At 40.5% G+C, this 24,509-nt stretch overlaps 2 protein-coding genes across 4 annotated transcripts in view; both read left to right on the top strand.

Annotated features, from left to right (window-relative positions):
* The window catches only part of inpp4aa (inositol polyphosphate-4-phosphatase type I Aa), a 17,151-nt gene extending 3,515 nt beyond the window's left edge, over positions 1–13,636 (top strand). The window contains exons 2-24 of one of the 3 annotated variants that reach the window (XM_031294288.2): positions 1,416–1,690; positions 1,792–1,836; positions 3,221–3,339; positions 3,435–3,551; positions 3,710–3,789; positions 3,903–4,020; positions 4,562–4,652; positions 4,780–4,927; positions 5,664–5,794; positions 6,207–6,311; positions 6,411–6,519; positions 6,629–6,646; positions 6,755–6,941; positions 7,488–7,781; positions 7,859–8,006; positions 8,288–8,320; positions 9,295–9,467; positions 9,620–9,743; positions 10,508–10,775; positions 12,070–12,167; positions 12,273–12,385; positions 12,468–12,622; positions 12,727–13,636. In XM_031294288.2, the coding sequence (XP_031150148.1) occupies positions 1,591–1,690; positions 1,792–1,836; positions 3,221–3,339; positions 3,435–3,551; positions 3,710–3,789; positions 3,903–4,020; positions 4,562–4,652; positions 4,780–4,927; positions 5,664–5,794; positions 6,207–6,311; positions 6,411–6,519; positions 6,629–6,646; positions 6,755–6,941; positions 7,488–7,781; positions 7,859–8,006; positions 8,288–8,320; positions 9,295–9,467; positions 9,620–9,743; positions 10,508–10,775; positions 12,070–12,167; positions 12,273–12,385; positions 12,468–12,622; positions 12,727–12,859 (2,907 nt within the window). In that variant the 5' untranslated portion in view covers positions 1,416–1,590 and the 3' untranslated portion in view covers positions 12,860–13,636. The remainder of the gene's footprint in view (positions 1–1,415; positions 1,691–1,791; positions 1,837–3,220; positions 3,340–3,434; positions 3,552–3,709; positions 3,790–3,902; positions 4,021–4,561; positions 4,653–4,779; positions 4,928–5,663; positions 5,795–6,206; positions 6,312–6,410; positions 6,520–6,628; positions 6,647–6,754; positions 6,942–7,487; positions 7,782–7,858; positions 8,007–8,287; positions 8,321–9,294; positions 9,468–9,619; positions 9,744–10,507; positions 10,776–12,069; positions 12,168–12,272; positions 12,386–12,467; positions 12,623–12,726) is intronic. The other 2 variants (XM_036004208.1, XM_036004209.1) reach the window with 2 other exon arrangements.
* Positions 13,637–19,230: 5,594 nt separating this feature from the next.
* The window catches only part of si:dkey-4e7.3 (uncharacterized protein LOC402865 homolog), a 30,237-nt gene continuing 24,958 nt past the window's right edge, over positions 19,231–24,509 (top strand). The window contains exon 1 of the mRNA XM_031294276.2: positions 19,231–19,340. The gene's annotated coding sequence lies outside the window, so the exon portion shown is untranslated. The remainder of the gene's footprint in view (positions 19,341–24,509) is intronic.

The following is a 24,509-nucleotide window of genomic DNA, read 5'->3' as shown; positions in this document are numbered from 1 at the left end:
TCTCGGTTTCACTATGAGTTGCACCACAAGCACTTACTGGATGTGGTGGAATAATAATAGTTATGTAAGGCCCAAGTGTGTGTGGTTAAAGTGAGGAAGTTGTAATAAACAAGGCATTGTTTTATAACATTAAAAAGTGATTTTATTGAATTTTCATCTATGTTAGATATTAGATTTGAAGTAGTCTCGGTCTCGCTTTGCCAGACCCTCCTCCAAAGCGTGCTGAAGGAGGGTCTGGCTACTCCACATAGCATTCGGGGATGGGAGGAAAACGTGCTCTGGTTTAATGGCATTTCTTTAAACCAATTAGAATCGTCATGGGCGGTGCTAAACTCCGCACGGAGCCGCTGCAAAATAGTCGTGCGAGAGAAAACTCAGATTGGACAGATAGTCTAGCTAGCTGTCTCAATTTACCATGCAGAGATCTGAGGAGAAGTCAACAATAGTCCTCATAAATCCACTGAATTTAAAATTCTAACACAAATAAAGCGGAAGAAAACGGCGCAATCCCAGAAGTGGAACGCGAAGGATATAGACTCGATATAAAGAGATGTGGAGCATTTTTTTGTCATATTGTCTAACATCATCACAGTTTGTTTGGGAGCAGTATATCTTGCTAACTGTGGGTCAAATTATAATCAAGTTTTGTATTTATATTCAAGATTTAAAGAACAGGTGTGTCAAAAATGTATGCTCCTCAGAAGATTAATCATTTTAATGACTTCCTGGTAAAACTTTTGTATCCTTTAGTGGCTGCTAGAGGTGCTTTTCTTTTGATTATTGGCACTGTTTAGACACAAGGGACCTCATACAAAAAATCTTCATATACAGGAACAAGGCAATAAAATGCTGAACTATAACATTAGATAGTTAAAAAGCTGTCTGAGAACATTTCCACAGTGTCCCAGAAGCTACTGGTAAATAACTGATGGTTCTTAGTTTGTCTGAAAGAAGAAAAAACACCAGAAAAGCACAAATAGCATCAGGAGATAGAAGGTGAATATTCATTCTGCTGCAGCTCTGTGTTTCATTTCCTACAGCTGTGTGAAAAGTCACACTTTCCCCCCACTGAATTTGTTTCCACTGCCTATATTAACACATTATCAGAGGGAAAGAGATCAGCCGAGCACAGACAGGAAACTGCTTAACTCTCAAACGCTGCTCATCCCAGAATAAAACATCATGCCAAAACAGACAGCCACCTTAAATTAGTTCAACCTTGTTGAAGACTGTAATGCGATGCTGAGCATGCATGCAGTCAGTAGCCACCATCATGGCTAATCACAAGCAGTTCTCTAATGCTGTCTAATGTCTCTGAGCTCAGCTGCCATCTCAATGAAAGGATGACATCAGTATCAAAGAGTTGAAGATGTCTCAGATGATCACTTTGTTGTTTTCGTCTGTCTTTCTTTCAGAGTTATCACTGACAAACGTGTGACCTCTCAGGTCAACACACAAGGGAACCCACAAGCTCATATCTCAAAAAACTGACGTGACAGACGGAGTTTTGAGTTTGAGTCTGCTCGACATTGTTCGGCTCTTCAGTCCTTTTATTCTAAAATCCATCCTCAGCCCCGACGTAAACCCACCATGTCCGGGAAGGAGCGCAGCCCCCGCCATCGGCCGTGGTCGGTCTACCGGGCCAACACGTTTGATCTCTCAGCTGAGATGATGGGGCTGGCTCTCTCGGGTAACTAAGTAACTGCTCCCATGGTAACCTGTTTACTTCATTGGTGATGAAATAGCAGGGGGTTAAAAAAGAGCGTTGTCTCTTTTCTCTCTGTCCTACAGGCAACAGTCAGGATCCAGACGAGCCTGTTCTGGAGTTTAGTGTTGGTAAGTTCAAGAAGAAGCCATGGATACACTGCTGCACACTGCATGCGGATCAGACTGTGTCCTCTACCTAGAATTTAAATATACACCGTATATTGACAGAGTCCGCTTCATTTACACCAAGTTGAGCATTAACAAATCTCATGACCTGACCAAAAACAACATTGAATTGACCCTTGTACCTACACTGACTACACAGGCAAGTATTGTCTGTGTATCCAAAGCCTGATACAGCTTATTCTTCTCCATTGTTGAACACACAAAAACACATTAATGAGCCACACTGTTGCACTGGCTGGCATGGGCATGGTAGTTTATTTTGAGTCAATCCCACACACACCTGCTGCAGTTAAAACTCAATATTGCACCAAATGCGTATTAGTCAGCAGTTGAAAATAGTCCCCGTCAAATGCACTTTTTACTTCTGTTTGAGTTGTTTGCTGAAAACTACATTGCCCAGCTATTTTAGGAGATCACTGAGCTTTCTTTTTTCTTTTAGATGTTTTATATTTGTGACCTGTTTATATAGAAGTTAAGGTGGAAAGTATTGAGAGACAGCCTAATGCATTGTTGGGTTTGGTCTTTTCCTTGGATTTGTTGACAATTAGTAAATAAAGTGCTAGAAAATAAAGCCATATTCTTTAAAGCTGCACTAATCAATATTTTTATATGTACAAATGACTATGTCTAATGTGAAGGCGGCCACTGGTAGTGACACACTCAAAGAATTATCGCCCAGCTCTGCACCCCCTTCAGATTTTTATCATCTTTTAGTTTATTGTTTAGATTATTTATTGTTAGTTTTACAGCCCAACTTTACTGTTTTATTTCACTGTTGTTTGTCTTTTTCAGACAGAGCAGGATTTTTTCAGTGAAAGGCTCTGATAAACGCACTGAATGCTACCTGCCCAGCACCAAAACAGACAAAGTTAACTACTATCTGGTGAAGTGGAGCAATTAGAAGCTAAAGAGCAATATTTTTCCCTCAAACCTAAAAGGAATATTGGATTTACATTCACCTAGAAACACAACTCCAAATGAACGATAATATTGCTAACATGATCACCATGTTAATTTTAGGTGATAATATATCAATGTTTACATCTTGTTCAGCTGCCTATAATTAAAGAACATTCGATGCTGCTTTAAAGGATCATGTGTCTCGTCACTGATTGGCTCAAGAGCTGACTCTATCTTTTGTGTGGACTTGTTTTACTTTTTATCCTTTGTTCAATCTGAAAGCATCACTGTAAACAACTGCTGTTCATCAAGTACTAACAACTCACAAATACTCTAGTACATTCCTCCCATGGCCCAGGATTAGTGACTATCCCACCGTTAAATTCCACAGTTTGTAATCTCTTTCTGTGTTTATATGTCGATGCAGCCTGCAGCGAGCTGGTCACTCCCTCTCTGGACCGTAAGCCAACCAGCTTCGTTGCCATCAGCTGCACCACTCCGCCCCAGGCCTTCTGGACCAAGCACGCTCAAACTGAAATCATAGAGGTACACCACTGTTCGCGTTCCCTGGCATCCTGTCTGCTGTTGGAGAAATCAGAACCATTTCACCTCTTTCTCTTTTTGTCTCTCTCTGTCTTCAGGGCACCAGTAACCCCATCTTCCTGAGTAGTGTGGCGTTCTTTCAGGACTCTCTGATCACTCAGCAGACTCAGGTCAAGCTTTCTGTCTACGATGTAAAGGACCGCACACAGGGCACGGTAAGCCCCAATACAAGAGTCATTTATTGCAAAAACACTTGACTCCACTGTCTTCAAATTTCCTTTTAGGATGTGAGTTAAGTTCCTATCTACGAAATCCTTTATAGTCTGCACTTATCACCTAATTCCTTGTTGTTGTGTGTGCTTTTATGTGACAGATGTACATGCTTGGTTCGTCCATGTTTTCTGTGAAAGAGCTGCTGCAGGACAAACACCACAGACTGCACCTGACTCTCAGGTAACACACAACACACTGTGCCTTTTTCCCTCTATCAGTGACACAATGATAGCCACTGCTTGCTGGATTTGGGTTCAGGGATGTTTAGTTTACTCAATGTCCGTGTGGTTCAGGTCAGCGGAGAACGAGCGCGTGGGGAACATCACCGTCATCGCCTGGCAGATAGAGGAGAAGCGCGAGCAGAGAGGTCCTGTTGCAAGATTACAGAGAGGAGACACTGTGAATGGAAGGGTGAGTTACTCTGAAAAGAGTCAGGACTGAAATACCTTTTTTTCTCATGAAAGTATTCAAACTGAAATGATCATTCAATTAATGGATTATTTTAATAACGATTCATCATTCAAGTCCTTTTTCTAGCGAATACTAAATATTCCGTTGTTTCAGCTTCTCAATTGTGAGGATTTTGTCATCTTATGTGATAAGTGTCTCATATTATTGTAATATTGTCTCAAATATCTTTGAGTTTTTGACTGTTGGTCAGACAAAACAAGCAATTTGATGAAATCACCTTGGTCCTTGGGCTTTTGAAAAACTGTGATGGGCATGTTTCACAGTTTTCTGACAAACAATTATCAAGAAATCAATGCAGTAATGGGCTAAATAATTGATAATAAATATAATAGTGTCAGCCCTAGAAAACATATTTAACCTCATATTGTTTTGCCTGGCTAAGTATCTCTGCCCTCAGCCTATTTCTGGTTATATTGTTTAAACAACAGGTTTATGAGGAAAGAAAGACACATGAGGGGTTTCTTTTCTATGTGTGTGTCAGATGGTTCTCCCCGTTGATGAAAGCTTGACTGAATCCATGGGCATTAAATCCAAGTCTTCATCTCTGTGTAAAGACCCACTGCTAAGGGCTGGTGAGTGTGTCTATATGAAGTAAATATCAACCTCCTGTATGACTATGTGAGAGTTTAGTAACAGGTGAAATCATGGTGATGGTCATGGTGATTCACGGCTGTGATTGTATGTTTGGGTCTGCTTCAGTGTTTGGGGGCGTGATGTCGCGAATGTACCGGTTCCCCACCACGGACGGCAACCACCTTCGGGTCCTGGAGCAGATGGCGGAGAGTGCTCTCTCCCTGCATATTCCTCGACAGTTTGTCAAGCTGCTGCTGGAGGAAGACGCTGTTAGGTAATGTCTGAAAATTGTCTTGATATTATTAACCAGGAGCTTCAACATCTGGGCAGAGGAACAGCAGGGTGTTGTAGTGCAGGTACTCTTCGTTTAAAGCAAAGCAATGTCTACTTGCTACTCGTTGTCACGGCTGCAGGACTGGAGTCCGGTCTCAGTCTTGAGTCCAATCTTGAGACAATTTCCAACTTGTCTCAGTGTCTTGGTTGTTTTGACTTTGATTGGTTCGGCCTCAGCCAGCAGTCTCACCTTTAACAGTCTTTGGTCTTTATTTGTACTTTTCTTTTTCATCTTCCTTTTCTTTTATTCAATATCACATGCAGTGCTCTGTACTTTAACTTAGAAAACGTAACAGTTTTCCATGATGTGTCTTGTAAAAAAAAAACTTAATGTGCGAAAAGAAATTATTCTTTCCTTCTGTAACTTTTTGCAAGAATATTTAATATAATTGTGTCTCATTGGAAGACATTAAACTGAAGAGTGTGTGATATATCATGAGCTTTATATTCTTTATGTACTCTATTATCTTGTCATCATCATACGATAATAGAAACATTATCATTACGACTCCCACTGTTGCCATTTCTACTAATGGATGCTTGTAATGTGGGTGATTTGAGAAGTTGGACCTGCTCAGCTGCAGGTTAACTGAACAAGCTGCACTAACTTCAAGCTGTGAGATCATCAGTGCATCAGCTGGATGTGTTGATCGTAAATGCATGTATGTGATGTGCAGGGTGTGTGAGCTGGAGGAACTGGGCGAGCTGTCTGCATGTTGGGAGAACCTCAGGAGGCAGATCATCACGCAGTATCAGACCATCATCCTCACCTATCAGGAGACCATAAGTGACCTGCACGAATACAAAGGTTAGAACCACAAGCTATTGATTACATATCATTTTTAAGGGGAACTCCACCAATTTTAGATATCAAAGTCACAGGGAGTACTACTATACCAGACAGGAAGGCTCTAACAAAAACATGTTTTTGGGAAGTGTAGATTCCAGTGTTTTTGGCACTTGACCCCTATTAGGGACTGAAACTTGGGTTCTCATCCTTTATTGAATTTTATCCTTGAATCCCTCACAGTTTCATGAAAGTGCAATACTAAATTGTTGAGTGCCCCTTCAAGTAAAAATAAATAAATGTTGCAAAATTGCACAAACTAAGCAGTGCAACATCTTATAAACATATATTTATGTAAATAAATATCACATTATCTATACACTATTATATACAGATATGAAGAACCTCTTTCCTCCTTTCTGCGCCCTCCCAGGTCCTTCATTTAAGTCTAGTACTTTGAAAGCTGAGAGGAAGTTGGAGTTTATTCCTACTAACCTGCACATCCAGAGGATGAGAGTACAGGGAGTGTCTGGCTATGGTAGGTATTTGCACTGCATGCCTATGTCTGTCCAAGGTTTAAATGATGTTGTTTGTTCAGTATCTCATTGCATCCTCTTTATAACTATCCTCTGATCAGACCGGACATACGATGTTGTGACTATTGGTGCTCCTGCAGCACATCATCAAGGCTTTAAAGGCTGCGGCCTCCGAAAACTGCTGCACAAGCTTGAAGAAGCCAGGAAACAGTGAGTAGAGCCAAGCAGAAAATAGTTTCATGGTAGTGTTTGATTTTATGAGTGATTCATTTTTAATAATTAATATTTTTTTGTGATTGGTTTTGCCTTACTCACTCAGCACTTTTGAGGAGGAAAGGTGAGATTACGTGTAGTGTATTTACATATCAGTGTATTGTACAAACGTAAGTTTCTTGTGTTTTTTGTCATTGCTGTGTTCACAATTTATCTTCTTTATCACCCAAAGTTCTGCTGGCTCTGGCTCTAAAGGAATGGCATACCAGCCTCAGGACGTGGTGAAAGCGAAGGAGCTGATTGGTCAAATAAACACTCTGAAGACACAAGTGTGTTACTACACTGAACGTCTGTCTCGAGCTGCCAAGGAACGCTCACCCAACGCTTTGGAGAGAACACTGTCCATCCTATCAGAGAAAGTAAGAGAGCACTGAGTTAGAGAGCACTGATATATTATATATATATAGCATTTCTTCTCTGTTGGATCTCACGTTTTCACTATCCCTCTGCTTCTGGCTTCCACTGATTTTCTCTTGACATCTTATCTGAACTCTTGTCTGAATAGAAATGATCAATTCTTGCAAGCAAGAAATAGCTTCTTAATTTTGGCAGTCGAGTGCAGTAAAAAAAGGAATAATACAATACTGTACAACAGATAAAACAATATGTATTCTCAGTCTTCGACTCAACTAAGACTGCAGCATCGTCAGCAAACCTCTGAGTCACAGAAACACTGACACCAAGATAAATAAATTCCTTTAAATTAATTAATTGTTTATTTGGTCCCATTGATTACGTTTTAATTAGGCCTATGTCTGTTGCTGTCACCTTTGTTGAGCAGTGAAATATACAGTTGCATTGCATCTCAAACATAACGTGATACCATAACATGGACAAGATAATATGTTGTTTCATACAAAAAAAATCACCCAGCCTCTCTGTGTCCTCTCCCTGTCCTCTTGCAGACTCGTCAGTTAGTGACCGCGTGCGACTCCAAGCTGCTGTCCTCAGCCATCCTCGCCCTGGCAGCCGCCCGTCCAGAGTCCACTCAGCAGAGCACCCCGTCCCCGTCCTCCTCCTCCCTTTCACCCTCCTCTTGTTCCCCATCGCGTTCCCCATCCTGCTCCCCCTCCCGCCACCCAACCTCCCTGTCTCGTGCAGCCACCTCGCCCTCTCGCCATACAGCTCCTCCAGAGGGCAGCGAAGGGAGTAAAAACAAGCGCTCCTCCCTTCAGGGAGATTTGCAGGAGGAGGAGTGGGTAAGAGAAAGTCTGTCTGCCTCTTTCATGCTTTCATGTGTTTTTTTAATGTTCATTCATAATGTGTTTGTGTGCAGGGGAAGGTTTGGCTAAATGTTGATAAGAGCCTGGAGTGTGTGATCCAGAGGGTGGACAGGCTGCTCCAGCAAGACAAACTCCAGAGCGACAGTAGCTCTGAAGATGTCTTCCTGCTCGCCAACGAGGAGCCGGGTAACACTAAGAAAGGTACACACACACACACACACACAATCATGCATTGATAAGCTGATTGAACTCACTTCATCATGTCATCCTCTACTATCATCACCATCCTCGCATCCACCACAAAACCATCATCATCATCATTCTCCCACAAGACTCCTGCATGCCTTTCACGTTGCGTTGATCACATCTGTAGGTTCATTTTTGTAATCGCTTCAGTGTTGCTGCATGTTTAAAATCTGAGTTACATGTAGAAGTGGAATTCTGTCCGTATCTTAACATCCTTTACTTTCTCTCACTCGTAGATTGCAGCCCAGATGTAGGAAAGAAGTCCCCAGGTGAGAGCATTATATCAGGGACCCCCTACAGCATATATTGTATACAATTGAGTTGCATATTAAACTTGGCCCAATGAATGAAAATAAATATAGATAGATATTAGATATATATTATTTATACATCATGTTTTGGAAGGCACAGTGAATCTTTAAGCTTAACTGTACGGCTACCATAGTGGCTACCTTATATAATAAGCTTATCTTCAATATGTAAACATATATTTTTTTCAAAAATAGGCCAATTTATCTTTGCTATTGATATATTGGATTCAAATGAATGTATATTTTCAGACATTTTAATTTTTGAAAAAAGAAACTTTCCAAAACATATTTTTTAAATAATTTAGCGGCCCCCCTGCACTAACTCTGAGGACCCCCTAGGGGTCACGGACCCCCTGTTGAAGATCTCTGTGCTAGAAAGTAGAGTACATCCAAATAGACACTACAATATAAACAGCTAAATGTATATCTGCAATTCAATTGTTTGAAATGTAAAAATACAGCATTATGTCGTGTTAGTTATGTGTAAAATAGAATTGTTTACAATACAGAAACATTTTTAAGAATAGGACCAACTGTAATAAAATATGGCGTAATGGAATTTAATCAACTATTTTTCTGAAAATATTTCAAACCAGAATTTAAAATATTTTGTTCATTTTCAAGATATCCGTAAAAATGTTATAACAATAAATGTGAGAATTTAAGATTGTGAATTGAAGAATTAAATTTAAAAACCATAATTATAAAATAAAGTTCCTCAGCCTTGGGGTTTACATTTACCTGCGGATGCTTGATATACAGATCTGGTCACAGGAAATTTCTAAGAATAATATATTTAATATATTTTTCTTATATTAATTCAACATTAAACATTAAAAAGGTTTAAAATTGTGCATAATTTTCATATGATCCACCTGGCAATCCCTCCATTCTCATTCTCATTCAGTAAGTGCTGTGTGCCATGTCTGCAGGTGAGTGGAGCGACGCTCTGTACCCTCTCCTCACCACGCTGACAGATTGTGCGTCTCTGATGAGTGACAAAGCCAAGAAGGCCATGGTGTTTCTGCTGATGCAGGACAACGCCCCCACCATCGCCATGAGCCTCACCCTGCAGTACCGCCGTGACGTCGTCTTCTGTCAGACGGTCTGTCAACTTCTACCTTCCCCTTCTAGCTTTTCTGTCTTTCATACATATGAAGTTTTGGAGAATTACTTGTCATTAGAAAGTGTGCATAATGTTCATAAAAAAACATGCCGCTTTCATCGCTGTATTGATATGAGTTGTGCTTCTTTCAGCTGACGCCGCTGATCTGCGGCTTCATTATCAAACTGAGGAACTCTCTCTGTGACTCAGGCTTCCTCAGGCAGCTACACACCATTGGCTTACTGGTGCAGTATGAGAGCCTGCTCAGTACCTATGGTAACCTGAGGATGAGTGTGTGTGTGTGTGTGTGTGTGTGTGTGTGTGTGTGTGTGTGTGTGTGTGTGTGTGTGTGTGTGTGTGTGTGTGTGTGTGTGTGTGTGTGTGTGTAAACAAAGAAATGTTTCATCACACAGAAAATAGAAAACACTAAGAGAGTTAACACCTCCCCAACGGCTGTAAAACTTTGCAGAAATTGCTATTCTATGAAAAGTCTCATATTAACCAATCATGCTAATTGGTTAATAGAGGCTGTGGTTTAGCCTAAATCCATACATACATAAAATGCCATCACAATTGAATCAATATAAGTGGGATTGCTCAGAGTAAATGTGCTGGCTAAATCAGATTGTAATTGCATGATCCATTTAGAAGTTTAGGCCTTTTTTTAAATAGGCCATACTTGCCCACAGATTTGGTAACCAATGATGAGGAAAACAGTATAGCTTTAACAAAATCTAATTAAAAACCTTTTTGGGCATACAAATATTTTATTTACTAAATTTGTTGAAGATTGGGTGAAAGGACGTTTAAAGAAAGGTGGAAATTGTACCGTTTTAGAATTGAACCACCTTGTAAAGTGCCTTCCTTAGCACATGGCCTAACTTTTCACCACATTTTACTGAAATCTGTTCAGCAGTTTTTGACATATCCAAAGACAAACACGCAAACATACAGGACCAAGATCATAACATCCTTGGTTGAGTTAATGATGTCAGTGTTCTTTGTCTTAATTTTCTCTGATGACTCCTTGTTTCTTAAAGGTGAGGAGCTGGCCATGTTGGAGGATATGAGCGTCGGAGTGATGGACCTGAGAAATGTCACCTTTAAAGTTACCCAGGCAACTTCGGGTTTTGCCCCAGACATGCTGCCGGTGATCACAGGAAACAGGAACGGCTTCAACGTCAGGGTCCCAATGCCCGGGGCGATGTTTGACACGCTGCCACGAGAGATCCAGAACGGGATGCTGCTGCGCGTGCAGCCCGTTCTGTTCAATGTGGGGATCAACGAACAGCAGACGCTGGCTGAGAAGTGAGTCACTGAGATTAAAGGAACAGGAAAGGTTGAGGGCTTGAGGACAGAAAGAAAATGGAGAGGAGAAAGGGCACCCAAGAGGAAAATGGCAGATTTAGTGAACAGGTCAATTTTTTGACATTTTGGTAAGGTTTCAAATAAAATAATTCAAACAGTCATCGGAAACATACCTTTTTATCTAAGTGCTTTTACCAAATAAAAAGGGGGAATGGCCATTCTCTCAAAATGACTCTTGCATGTTCACAACACACAAACGTCGGGTTGTATACATTTTGAATAATTCAGCATTGTGCAATTATTCAAATGTTTTTTGTCTTTTTGAGTTGTTTTTCAGTTTTTTATTAAGTCTTCTATATGAAATCAATATATTTTTTAAAAAGATGCTGCTAAGAGATGCTGTTTCAAATATGTCTTCCCCAAAAACACAAATTAAGAAACCACAAAATATAAATAAATGAATAAATAAATCTCTGTACTCTGTAAAATGACCAACTATTTATCCCATTCATAAGGCTGAAATAGAAAAAGGGAATAATGTTGTGATTCACTATCAAGAAAAACATATTTAATATACAAATATGCACATAATATGTTAAAGGCCACATCACCCAATTTGACAGTATAAATAGGAAAATGAATAGAATAAAAAGATAATACAGTGATATATTGTACTTCTGACATGTTCAGTCATGAAATTTTAATATGGTTAAATGGTGATGTTTCTCCTCTTTATTCACCTGGTGCTTCTCAATCTATTAGACATGGAGAACATTAGGAAACGGAAGAATAAAAAGTAGTAAAAGAGGTTTAAATGAAGATTGAATAGATGGAGTATAACAGTGAGGTTGCTGGTTGGAACCCCACAAACCACTGTTGAGGTGCCCATGAGCAAGGCACTGGGCCCTAGTTCAGAACTTGGTTGTGAATATGACATTAAAAAGCATCGGTTTTCTGCAACAACCTGCACAGGTTGTAGAAGAAGGAAGAAGCTATACTTTATTAATCCCTCTTAGGGAAATTCAGACACACATAGGCCTAAAATACACACATGCACACACACATGACGTCAGAGTGATGGGTGCCATGGACAGGCTTCAGGCATCTGGGTTGATGCCTTGCTAAAGGGCACCTTTTTAGTGCCCAGGAGATGCCCAAGCCAAGTCCCTACAGACTGAGCTACTGCCGCGATGAAATATTTTGAAATTACATCACTTATTTGGGGCAGGACATTAACAGGACAAGTGTGATAGTGCTTCAATATTTTAACTCTAATATCTTACATGTTTTCCAGGTTTGGAGACACATCACTACAAGATGTGATCAACATGGAGAGCATGACTCGCCTCAGCTCGTACTACGACCAATTTAAAGAAGTCCTGCCAGAGGACTGTGAGTTTACATACATACAAAACACTTCTACCAGAAGGAAAAATGTGAATCTTCTTGTTTTCATATTTAACTCACCTCATCATTCTGCCTCTGTTCTCTCCTCAGGCCTGCCTCGCTCCCGCAGTACCACCAGTCTGCCCGAGCTGCTGAAACAGCTGAGCCAGGATGTGAACGCAAAGAAAAGCAAGAACGTGGAGATTTTGTGGCGGGCAGCCGAGGTAGACTTGCTTCTTATGTCTTCTCTATGCAAATTTAAAAGTTCTGTCTTCCTCCTTTAATCTCTTTCTCCAAACCCTTAAGGCATGTCGCCGCCTGAATGGAGTGCGTTTCACCAGCTGTAAGAGCGCCAAGGACCGCACAGCCATGTCCCTGACCCTGGAGCAGTGTCAGATCCTGCAGCAGGAGCACGCCCTTGCCCCACAGGTCTTCTACCAGGCCTTGGACTGTATGCGCAGGTCAGCTGATGATGATGAAAGTCATAAATGTTACAGATGTTATTACCCCTGTACCAAAAGCTTGTTAGAAAAATAAACAATGCATAGCTTCTGTTTCTCCACAGTGAGGGCTGCAGGAGAGAGAACACCATGAAGAATGTGGGATGTCGTAAATACGCCTTTAACTCTCTCCAGCTCAAGGCCTTTCCCAAACAATATCGCCCTCCAGAGGGGACGTACGGAAAAGTCGAGACCTAAGTGGACTCTTCTAACTGGAGGAAAACCCAAAGACTGAAGGGGATAATGATGATAGCACCACACAAACAAAAACACCAAACTGGAACAACAGCCCTTTGTTTTGTGCTTAGTCACTGTTAAGATGATTAATGTCCAAGTGCCAGTGCTACTGTAGATTGTTTTATAGTGCTTTCCCCTCTCCTCTAGTAATACTAGAATCACACACTTTTCACGGCCACTTCACAGCCAGAAACAATAAAGATGGCTTTCTGTGTTACTTTGTAGCCAGTGTGCAGACAACACTGTTTGCTGCTGTACCACTCGTAGCATCAGGAAGCGTTCAGCTGAGTCATTTGTCCCTAGAAATAGGATGTGCAAATTTCTCAGAGATTAGAAAGATGATGTGGGACACATTTGTCCTTGTCCTTGCTGCTTTTATTTGATTTTACCAGTTTATCAGGTAAAGGATAAGGCTATAGATTCCATGCAAAGCCCAAAACAAACAATGATTTGATCCTACACTAGCTACTGATCCAGCTTATTCCTGTGTGTCATAGAGCTCGATTATTGTCCAAAAACTATTAAAAAGCCACATGAGCCACAATGTTGCACTGGCTTCATTATCCTTCATTATGGTGAACATGAGTAAATCCCACATACACTGTCCTGCTGCAGTAAAACTCACTAGTGCACCAAATGCACCCCTGTAAATAATCCCTAGTCTCACTTTCCCAGACCCTCCTCCAAGGCGTGATGAAGGAGGGTCTGGCTATTCCACATAGCATTCTGGGATGGGAGGAAAACGTGCTCTGATTTAATGGCATTTCTTTAAACCAATCTCAATCGTCATGGGCAGCGCTAAACTCCGTGCGAGAGAAAACTCAGATTGGACAGATAGTCTAGCTAGCTATTTCAATTTACCCTGCAGAGATCTGAGGAGCAGTTAACCAGTCCTCATAAATCCACCGAATTTAAAATTCCAACAAAAAGAAAGCATAAGGAAACAGAAAATACATGCATCCAGTGGAATTTCCTGCGGCACCAGAGCAATCCCGGAAGTGGAACGTCAAGGATATAGACTAATAGTCCCTAACAAATGCACTACTTACTTCTGCTTGAATAACATTTGTTAAGCTACAGTGCCCAGTTGTTTTAGGAAATTACCGAGCCCTTTAAACAATTATATTTGTTTGCCTTTTTTAAGGCAAATCAGACAGGGAAAGGAAGTAGAAAGTATTAACAAACACATTAATACATTGTTGGTTTTGGTCTTTAATGGGATAATTGACAGTAAGAAAAACATAGAATAATACCAGCCTTATCCTTTAAAGCTATGCTAGGCAAAATGTTTAAGAAGAATTGACTCTTTTCCAGCCTAAAACATAAAGTGAAGCTGCATTGAGAGCAGATCTCATCTTATTTGTCAAGACAAGCGGTGACACATTTAAGATAATGGTAACAGCAGCAAGCAAGCACGTGTGTGATTGTCTGGAGATTACAAAACGTGACAAGATTTTTTTTAAAATGTTTCTTGAAAATATGTTTTTAGGAAAATCACTGTGTATCTTGCTGCCATTTGGAGCTGCCTACATGTGAAGTTGCCTAGTGTAGCCTTGATTAGACCATCAGGTTTGTCGAAGCAGATGTATTTGCCTGTTAACATATTTCTCTGGACCTAAAGTCAAAGCACGTATTTTGTTTAAGTGCTTTGAGCCTGTTGTCTGTTTCCATTCCACTGTCTCTCCTTCTTCTTGTCTTTTTCAACCACATCAATATTTAACAACATATCACTCTCTACAACAAGCACAGATGTTAAAGACATACATTTCTGACACCACTATCTGGCATTTTATTTACAATTATGTGATTTCTGAGGTCCCTCTGATGCTACACTGGAAGCATCAATGGGGAACTGGTTCACAAATTGTGGGCTTGAGTGGTACATCATATTATTCTATAAACATATCTACAGATATGTAATACTTTTTTGAAGGTTATATTCAGCGCTATAGTGGTTTGATAGCCCTTCAAACTTGCGTTTTTATTTATTTCAAGTGTGTGTACTCAGTTTTACAGCACCCAGTTGAATTATGCAGAACTTGGTGATCAAAATTGGATAAAAAAACTTAATTCATTTAACCTGCATGAAGATAAATAAAAACCCATACTGCTTTCTACTATTGCAATTGTTGAGATTAAGAGTATCATTAGCACTAGATGTTTTTAGACTGAAGTGAAATAATGCATATTGCATTTTTCTACTGACCACCAAAAACACCTCTGCTGTTGTTAGTTTACCAGCGCCGGGCTCCATTGTACTTTATTGTACAAAACTTACAGAGACAGTGGATTTGATTTTATAAATGTTAATTTGCTTACATGTATTTATGTTGATAGCTGTTGTTGCCAAATGCTGTTATCTTTTAGCCATTGTTATTGAGTAAGTTAGGACCTTGTTCTGATAAGTTGTACATGCACACAGGCTGGCCAGGGGAGTTTGAGAGACGCCTGCACCCCCACAGAGGTATGAAGTGAAACTGGATAATGAATAAAGGCTTGTCAATGCCAAATGAGTGTGTCAGGAAATTAAATGAGACGTTATGGTCATGGCCGAAAGAATGAGATCCAGGGTACAAGTGGCCAAAATGGGTTTCCTCAGGAGGGTGGCTGGCATCCCCCTTAAGGCTCTGACACACCAACCCAATTATCGGCCGTCAGACAGTCTGGCGAGGTCGGTGACTCGAGTCTGTTCGGTGTGTTCCGTGCCGTTGTCAGTCGGAGGAGCGTCGGCATTCATTTTGGCCGATTTGACTTGTTGATTTGGCCAGTGGGCAGTTGGACTCATGATTGGTGGAGTGCTAGCCCTTGACTAGCAAATCAGTGCTTCTTCCACAAGAAGCCCAAGAGCTGACAACGCCAGTATCTTCTTATTACTAGCGTCATCATCGTATTTTCTTCCGTTCAGCGAGTAATGACAACAACGATACTTCTTGACTACTATCAACACTCTGATGAAAACAATGACTGACGACAGCGTGCTCTGTGTTTACTAGGTCCAGAGAGATGTTCTGTCATTTCCGGTTTTCATTTTTTGGGCAACAATACAGATTAGCGCTGCCTGCTGTTATGGAGACGTAATACATCTCGCGCACATGCAGAACGTACGCTCAAGTCAGCGTCGCTTCGGTGTGTTCCCTAGTCGGCTCCCGTCTCTCAAAAAAGTGCCTTGGAACACACTGAATCGATCTCAAAGGATCGTTGTTGTCATTACTCGCTGAACGGAAGAAAATATGATAGCTAGTAACAAGAAGATACTGGCGTTGTCAGCTCTCAGGCTTCTTCTTGTGGAAGAAAAAAGATGTCGCAGGCAAAAAATAAGGAGAAACTGCACAAGTGGGTGAAGTCATGGATCTCACTGCGACAGGCTCAAGGAGCTTTCCCAAATTTGTGTCGGGAACTGGAGATGGACGAGCCAGATGATTTAAAAAATTTCGCTCAGCTCTTTCCTGCCCAGTTCCACATGTTGGAGGAACTTGTCAGACCGAATATCCAGCGGTGCAACACCAATTACCGTGATTGTATATCTGTCGGTGAATGTCTGATGGTCACACTGCGCTTCTTTGCAACAGGTAAGCTCTTTGTTTTATTCTTTCAGTTTTTTGGTTCCTTTCTCGGATCCTGTACAAGAGCTCTTCCGTATAATTAACAAAGTCATGTTTTCGTTTATCATTGCAGTGGAAAGCTTCAAGAGTCTTTCATTTCCGTTTCGAATGGGTGTCTCCACAATTCGGCAAATCGTTACTGAAACCTGTGACGCCATCTACCAGGTCTTAAGAGAGAAATATCTGAAGGTATGTGTGATGTATCTTGTGTCAACATCAGTCATTGAGCTGTACAATACGATCTGCATGCTGTTGGTATCCTACTTTTGTTGCAAACATGCATGTTGTTGGTTTTTCTGACGCTACTGTTTTTCTAACCAGATAAACAGATCAGCATTTGGTATTCACTTTTGTTATGTTTCTTGTTTTCAGTGCCCAGACACAGCGCATGAGTGGCAGCAGGTATCCAGTGGATTCATGTCTCAGTGGAACTTCCCAAATTGCCTGGGGGCTCTGGATGGGAAACATGTAAACATTCGCCCCCACCAGGGACTGGATCAATGTACTACAACAACAAACACAACTTTTCCATTGTCTTGATGGCACTGGTCGACAGCTCGTACAGGTTTCTGTATGTGGATGTTGGTTGTAATGGAGGAATTTCTGATGGTGGAGTGTTTCGTGGATGCACGTTAGCAGATGCCCTGGTAAACAGAACCACCAACATCCCTGCTCCTGCACCACTTTCAGATTCTGACCAGCTGTCTCCATACTGCATTGTGGCAGATGAGGCGTTTCCGTTGACAGACTACCTGTTGAAGCCATATGCAAACCGCAGACTCACTGTAGAGCAGCGCATCTTCAACTACAGGCTATCGTGAGCTTGGAGAGTTGTGGAAAATGCATTTGGGATCATGGCCAACTGCTTCTGTGTCTTGCTAACCACCATCAACATCCAAGACACTGTCACAGTGGAGTACATTGTCCTGGCTTGTTGTGCTCTGCATAACTTTCTACAGAGTGAGGGCAGCGATGTATACATGGCAGACATTGTGGACCAGGACGGACCAGATAGAGACATTATTGAAGGAAGATGGAGGCAAGACCCTGCCCTACAACAAGCCCCCTGCCACAAACCACCAATGCAGCAGCAAGGGCCAAACAGATCAGGGATGAACAATGTTGTTATTTCATGTCTGATACGGGTGCAGTGCCTTTTCAATGGGGCAAGATATAGGACAGATTGTCCGTGTGTAAAGGAGGATAACTTGTGTTTCAATGTTGATTATTGAGAAGGATCAATAAAAATCATATCAATCATAATGGCCTCCTGTATCATTATCAACAAAAAGTCTACACACTAGCATCATAGATGTTGGAAACATAATGCATAGTTTTTGGTCAGGGGATAATGGAATGTGCAAAGTTTAATTATAATGTTCAAATAAATCTGCATTTATCAGTCTCAGTAGTCAGTATCAGGATCAGTGGAATGAACCACTGACTAGCCTTCATTCAGATGCAATATGAGCAGTTCATGACCTATTATTGAAGACAATAATAGTGTAAAGTACCTTGGCATAGCTGTATTCACGTGTAGACTATGTTGAAATGGGGTGAAGGTGACTCACATTACATTGAGAGTAGCAAGACATTATTGCTGAATAAGTGGTTAATGGGGAAGGAGATCATGGAATGTGTTCACCAAGTTCCCCATAATGTAATGTTAATGTGGTTTCTGTATGAAAGGTTACATGTGAATGGAGGACCAGACGACCATGCCCAGACCATCAGTGTTCACTTCATGGAATGGAACACTGACTGGCCTTCATTCAGATGGCCTATTATAGAAGACAATAATAGTGTGAAGCACCTTGGCATAGCTGTATTCACATGTAGACTATGTTGAAATGGGGTGAAGGTGACTCACATTACATTGAGAGTAGCAAGACATTGTTGCTGAAAATTTGATGTTACAGTGGACTGTATTTAAACCCACAAGTTCCACATCATTTGTATTAATATTATTATCATCATAAGGACAATGGAAAAAATACAGGGACATTCATTTTTCCAAAGATAGGCTTTTATTATCAGAAGTAAAATGTATAAACGTAAAGTAAAATGTATAAAATGCATGAAATTTAAAAGGGAAAAGCACAAATACAAATATTAAGAGTAATTTGTGTGTGTGTCCAGATTGTGCGCCTCGAAAAAATTTAAAATGAGGTTTTGAACTCTGTTCTCCAATCGAGGCAGGAGATGTGGTGGCACCATCCTGAACTTGTATTCTATGCTTTGGCAGGCCATTGCAATGAATGTCTGCCCTCTGCAGACATTCTGTGAAGCGCTGCCTCTATTGTGGGCATCGATGTGTCTGCCAGCGAATCATTGTGAGATTTCCTGCTGCGCTTTGCAGGAGGCCTTTGCGGACTTCCAGCTGACGAGCTGGTGCTGGTTCACTCAAAGCCTGGGTCCAAAAAAGTAGATTCTGCAATCAGCGGTTCAAAAGCCGTCTCATCCTGGTTGTTGTCCAAGGCATCAACAGTGGCGCCTGAACTGGTGTCAGTAGGGGCCGAGTGGATTTAATATCATGGAATCAATGCATTCATAACAAAAGCAGCACATTTTTTGTTAGTTAGGCAAAACAAAACTGTGAAATTCTTGTATAAGAATATGTGTGAAGTCCATAGTGAACACTACTTGGACTTCATTCGGATGCCAAATAAGTACTGTTTAACAATGAGAGAGTGAAAGTTCATACCGTGTGAGTGAGGTTAGATACACTTTCTTTCCTTTTCGTATGTGGCTCCAGAAACTGTAACCTCCGCAATATCCGCTGCTGTCTGGGAGTCTTGTCTGTCCCAGAACTCCCTGAAGGAGAGAGCTTGTGATAGCGGGTAAACTGGGACTGGGACTCCCACTTCTTTCTCTTTTTCTCTGAAAAGTTTACAGAGTAGAGTTATATTTAGTGACAGCATACCAACCTACACAATAACACAAACACCCAGGTAAGGCCCACATTTATCGAGATCACGTATACACAATTTCTGCTAGTGAATTTGATGGCCAAAAAGAAGTCTTTGTTACAAGGCAGGCTAATGTCCACACACACATCACAGGCTATTTTGATTAATAAAAGAAAGGCAATGTTTCAACCCTGCGGTCTCTTTCCTGTCTTACATGCATTCTGCCCTTTGTCCTACACATTGTACGAATGTGGGATGTACACACAATTAGATAGAAGAGAAAAATATTACCTGATATATTTATTTTCTCCATGATTGGACGCATAGGAAAGCTCCTTGAGCCTGTCGCTGTGATATCCATGACTTCACCCACTTAGTGCAGTTTCTCCTTATTTTTTGCCTGTTTTTTCTTCTTCCACAAGAAGAAGCCCGAGGGCTGACAACGCCAGTATCTTCTTATTACTAGCCATCGTATTTTCTTCCGTTCAGCGAGTAATGACAACAATGATCATTCTTGACTACTATCAACACTCTCTGATGAAAACAATAACTGACCAGTGATCCCCCCTAAGGATTTTTTAAAATCAGAAGGATTTAGATCAGAAGGAGATATGTGGATAAATATAGAGGACCATAGCTTTGGGAAAAAAACCTGTTTCTAGCCTTATTTACGAAGCGGAAAATTCAAAATGTTAGTTTTGTCACAAATAGCACATTAAGAACATGGGATAGATTAAAACATATTCTAGGGATAGAAATGAATGTTCCAAAGAATACATGCTTGTGGAATAACCCATCCATCACTCTACAGAAGGAGGAGCTGAAGTGGAGATCATGGAATGACAAAGGAATAACAACTATTGGAGATATTATTTCTCATATCAATATAAAGCCATTTGAACAATTTGTAATAGAATTCAATTTAACTAATAAGGAATTTTTTAGATATCTTCAGTTAAAGAGCTGGATCACAGATAACTTTGATCTAAACTATAATAGGACAACAGAACCCTCAGCTACTCAGAGGCTATTTCTAAACTCAAGGCGAAAACAAGAAATTAATAGGGAAAGTGTACAAACACCTTATAGAAGCACAGGCAGATAATTATTCTCTCCAAAAAATATATGAGGATTGGAACAAAGAACTTCAAATAAATAACTGATATCATTTGGAAAGATTGTCTAAATATAACCAAAACCATTACCACCAATGAGAATCTGCGTCTCATACAATATAAGCTCATGACAAGGATATACTACACTAAATCAAAAATAAATAAATTTGATGCCTCTATCTCACCTGTTTGTGTAAAATGTGGCACACATAAGGAGACAATAATACATGCTTTCTGGGAATGTGAGAAGGTCTGTAAGGGTTGGTTAGAGATCCAAAAATGGATGACCAAGACCTGTAAAATTAAAATTGATTTCACAGTTTTGAGCAGTATCTTCCAAAATACTGATGAGCTAAAATACCCCATTGGATGGATGGTTCTTTTCTCCTCCTTGGTATATAAAAAAAATATTTTACAGTATTGGAAGGATACAGAGGCCCCATCGTTACAACAATGGAAAGGGCCAATGAAATACTATTTAAGTATAGAAAAATCAATGTTCGAAGTATAGAAAAATCAATGTTCGAAGACCGGAACAAAAGGCAACAATTCAACAAGGTGTGGCAGGACATATATGAAGCGTTGTAAATTTAATGGCTAAGAAATAAGAACTAGATATAGTGACTGAGAGCTGGAAACCAAGTGGATGTGTGGGTGTGTGTGTGTGTGTGTGTGTGTGTGTGTGTGTGTGTGGGGGGGGGCGGGTGGGTGGATGTAGGTGGATTTGTGTAAAAATGGGTGTGTTTGGGTTTGTGTGTTAAAAATGTGGAGTAGAAGAATACTGATACCGGTAGGAAATGTATCCTGTTTGGAGTGTGAAATTACACAGTATGTTGATATATGTATTGCTTCTTGATGGAAATAATAAAAATAATTATAAAAAAAAGAAGAAAAAAAAAAAGAAAACAATGACTGACGACATCGTGCTCTGTGTTTACCATTGACATATATATAAGGTGTTTACTAGGTCTAGACAAGGGGGTAAGCTTCTCCTCACAACCTATATGTCAATGCTCACAACTAAGGAGGTAGGCTTCTCCTCACAACGCGTACCTCCTATGGCGCCATTTTGATGCTAACAAGTACTCATCCCCCGTTAGCATCCCATTGACTGCCATTCATTTTGACGTCACTTTGACAGCGAATAACTTTACATCTGAAGCGTTTAAAGACTTTTTTTGTCCATTGTTTATTTCTAAAGAAACACGACAATGTATAAAAGGCTCCATTACCTTGTACCTCACGTTATGGCTCCGTAGCAGACGTTTTTATAAAAATAGGCTAACGATTGTGTCATAACCACGCGACTTACTGTCGCATAGTAGAGAAATTATCGTATAGTACAGGAGAAGCTCTTACATTAGCTGTTTAAGTTTAATTACTAATGTTAACTAGCATTTTAGTTAGCAATAATTAGCCTGTGCCTATGTTATCTCCTTACATATACCTACGCTCTCCGTCTCTGCAAGATTGGGCAGTGTTGGTCATCTTACTTTAAAAAAGTAATTAGTTACAGTTACAAATTACTTCTCCCAAAAAGTAATTGAGTTATTAACTCAGTTACCACATTGTAAAAGTAATTACTCAGCAAAGTAACTGTGACGTTATTTTTTATGTTCTATAGCGCTATTATGTTCTATAACATCTTTAACATCAAAGATGTTTATATTAAAGGTACAAAATGTAACATTTATGCATTAAAATGTCTAAAAACGACCATACCTATATTATATATATTTTTTGAGTTGTGTTCTTACACTATTCCAAATGTTTCCACCAAATGGCAAACCCAGAGAAATCTGTTATTTTATTTTCAGACATGTCACGTTTCATTTAGTCGCCTGTCAGTGCCGTCATATAACCTTTCACGTTCTAGTTACTCGTAACTTCAGTCAAAACATGGCACCCAGATGATATGTTCAGGAGTAATTGTAAATCATACAATGTCACAGTAAAAAATACTTGTAACTGTAATACTGCTTTTTCTGCCACAAGGCATCATTTTGTGATTAACTACATGCCACTTTGCAACACAGTAATACAACAGAAACCTTATTTATTGATACATATCAATATCGATCAAGCTTAATGTTACTACGATGTGTTGGTTGACAAGTAGCTAACGTTAATGCTAATGCTTGGTGGATAACATTATAGAGGGTTTTCACGACGCGTCATAAGACCCGAAGTCGCCATGCTGGAGGTACTCCGCATCACAACAAAGCACAGGCACTGAAGTAGATCCCGAACGGCGTCAAGGAAAATGGTTAATTATTGCCATGTTTTAGGTTGTACCAATAGGTCAGACCGAGAAAAACATTTGGAATATCGACTTCCAAAAGTTATTAAAAACCAGGGAGAGGAATGACAGAAGTTATCAGAGGAAAGGAGGCGCTTGTGGTTGGCAAAGCTCAACCAGGATCTACGAGGGAAAAATCTGTCTTGTTCGGTCTTTGAAATGAAAAAAAAAAGATTGAGTCACTTGGCTACACCTTGAGTATCGCAATGATATCATACAGTTAAGGTTAGGTTGATTAAAGACGTTATTGCATTACTTACTTTGGCCTTCACAACACATTGGTCGTTAATGACTTGGTACTGCATCTCCCTCACCCACCCACACACCATCTGGTTATGAGCATCCAAACTTTTGTAGGATTTAAGGTCTTTCGCTGTGTATGGGCTTGGCGAAAAAAAACAGGTAGTTGACTATATCAGGATATGCAACTGAAGGAAGAATCACCGGGTCGCCATGGATCCAAGAAGAGGGAGCCAACTTGTAGGGATCTGTACCGCCAGAAACTGTAATTTCTTAAAATATCGTGCCTTTTTTTGTGGTCCAAGCCCTTCCATGCCTTTGCATCTTGGACGCGTTTTGATGAGCTTTTCTGTTGTTTAGACATAAAGTATTAAAGCATACAAAGTGCACAATACTCCATTACTCCATTCAGTTGTTTACACCGAGTGCCTCCAATATGGCCGCACATCCAGGTTACCGCCCAGAATGTGACATCGGTGAAAACCCTCTATAGGGTTACAACATCGTTCAACATGCTCATAAAGTTATTTTTAGTATGATTGTTTTGACCACGGATAAAAGCAGCGCCGGGCTAACCCACGAATAAGTTCACTAGTAATGTTAATGTTAGCTGTATAGATAGACGGCTAATCTAATGCTAATTTAGCACGCTTAGCTAGCACACACTGGTCTGTCTGTCTCACTCCCCCCCACCCCCGGCAAAGACACTTCATTCGAGATAAGTGCTGACAACACCCCCGGGACGTATATATTTAGTTACCGTTAGCCCCCAGCCAGCCAACAGCCACCTAATATTACAGCAATCCATATCTGGCCAGCACTTAACTTCAGTGCCAGATGCTAACGATGCTAACGGCAGTTTAACAAAGCGTCGGGAAACAGGCCATATTAGAGCCAGGCATCCAGTCACAACAGCAGCCATCCACAACATTAGCTGCGTCTCCGTTAGCGCTACCTGTGTTCGTGCCAAAAATCTCCTCCCTGTCGAATTTCTACACTCTTCGCGTTTAGCTGTCTTTACAGTTAGCTAAATTAAACCGACAAAAGGTGGGTTAGGCACCAAAACAAATAGTTAAGATTACAGAAACATGAAGGGGGAGATCGTTTTAGGCAGCTTGGAGATGTTCTGCTGCTGCACTGCTGCTGCTGGCTAATGCTAGCTAACTGGTCAGCTAGCTACCAATACAGATCAAATCAATAACGTAATTATGTTGGGGACAATGCAGCTATTTTCTTAGAATGACATGAATAAATGTTACTAAACGTAACGTGAATAAACTTGAATTGAACAGATGCATTCTAACCAGCGATGTGTTTAACAATAAAAACTATAACTCCCATAATTCCACGCAACTTCCCAACGTCATCAAATGTCTGTGTTTTCGTTGAGAGACCCCTAGTGGCAGAAAGTTACATACTGTACGTTTAACTGATTGAAGAATACTA

The sequence above is a fragment of the Sander lucioperca genome, chromosome 8 (genome assembly GCF_008315115.2).
Source record: "Sander lucioperca isolate FBNREF2018 chromosome 8, SLUC_FBN_1.2, whole genome shotgun sequence".
Lineage (NCBI taxonomy): Eukaryota > Metazoa > Chordata > Actinopteri > Perciformes > Percidae > Sander > Sander lucioperca.
This window is presented reverse-complemented; position numbering and strand designations above follow the sequence as displayed.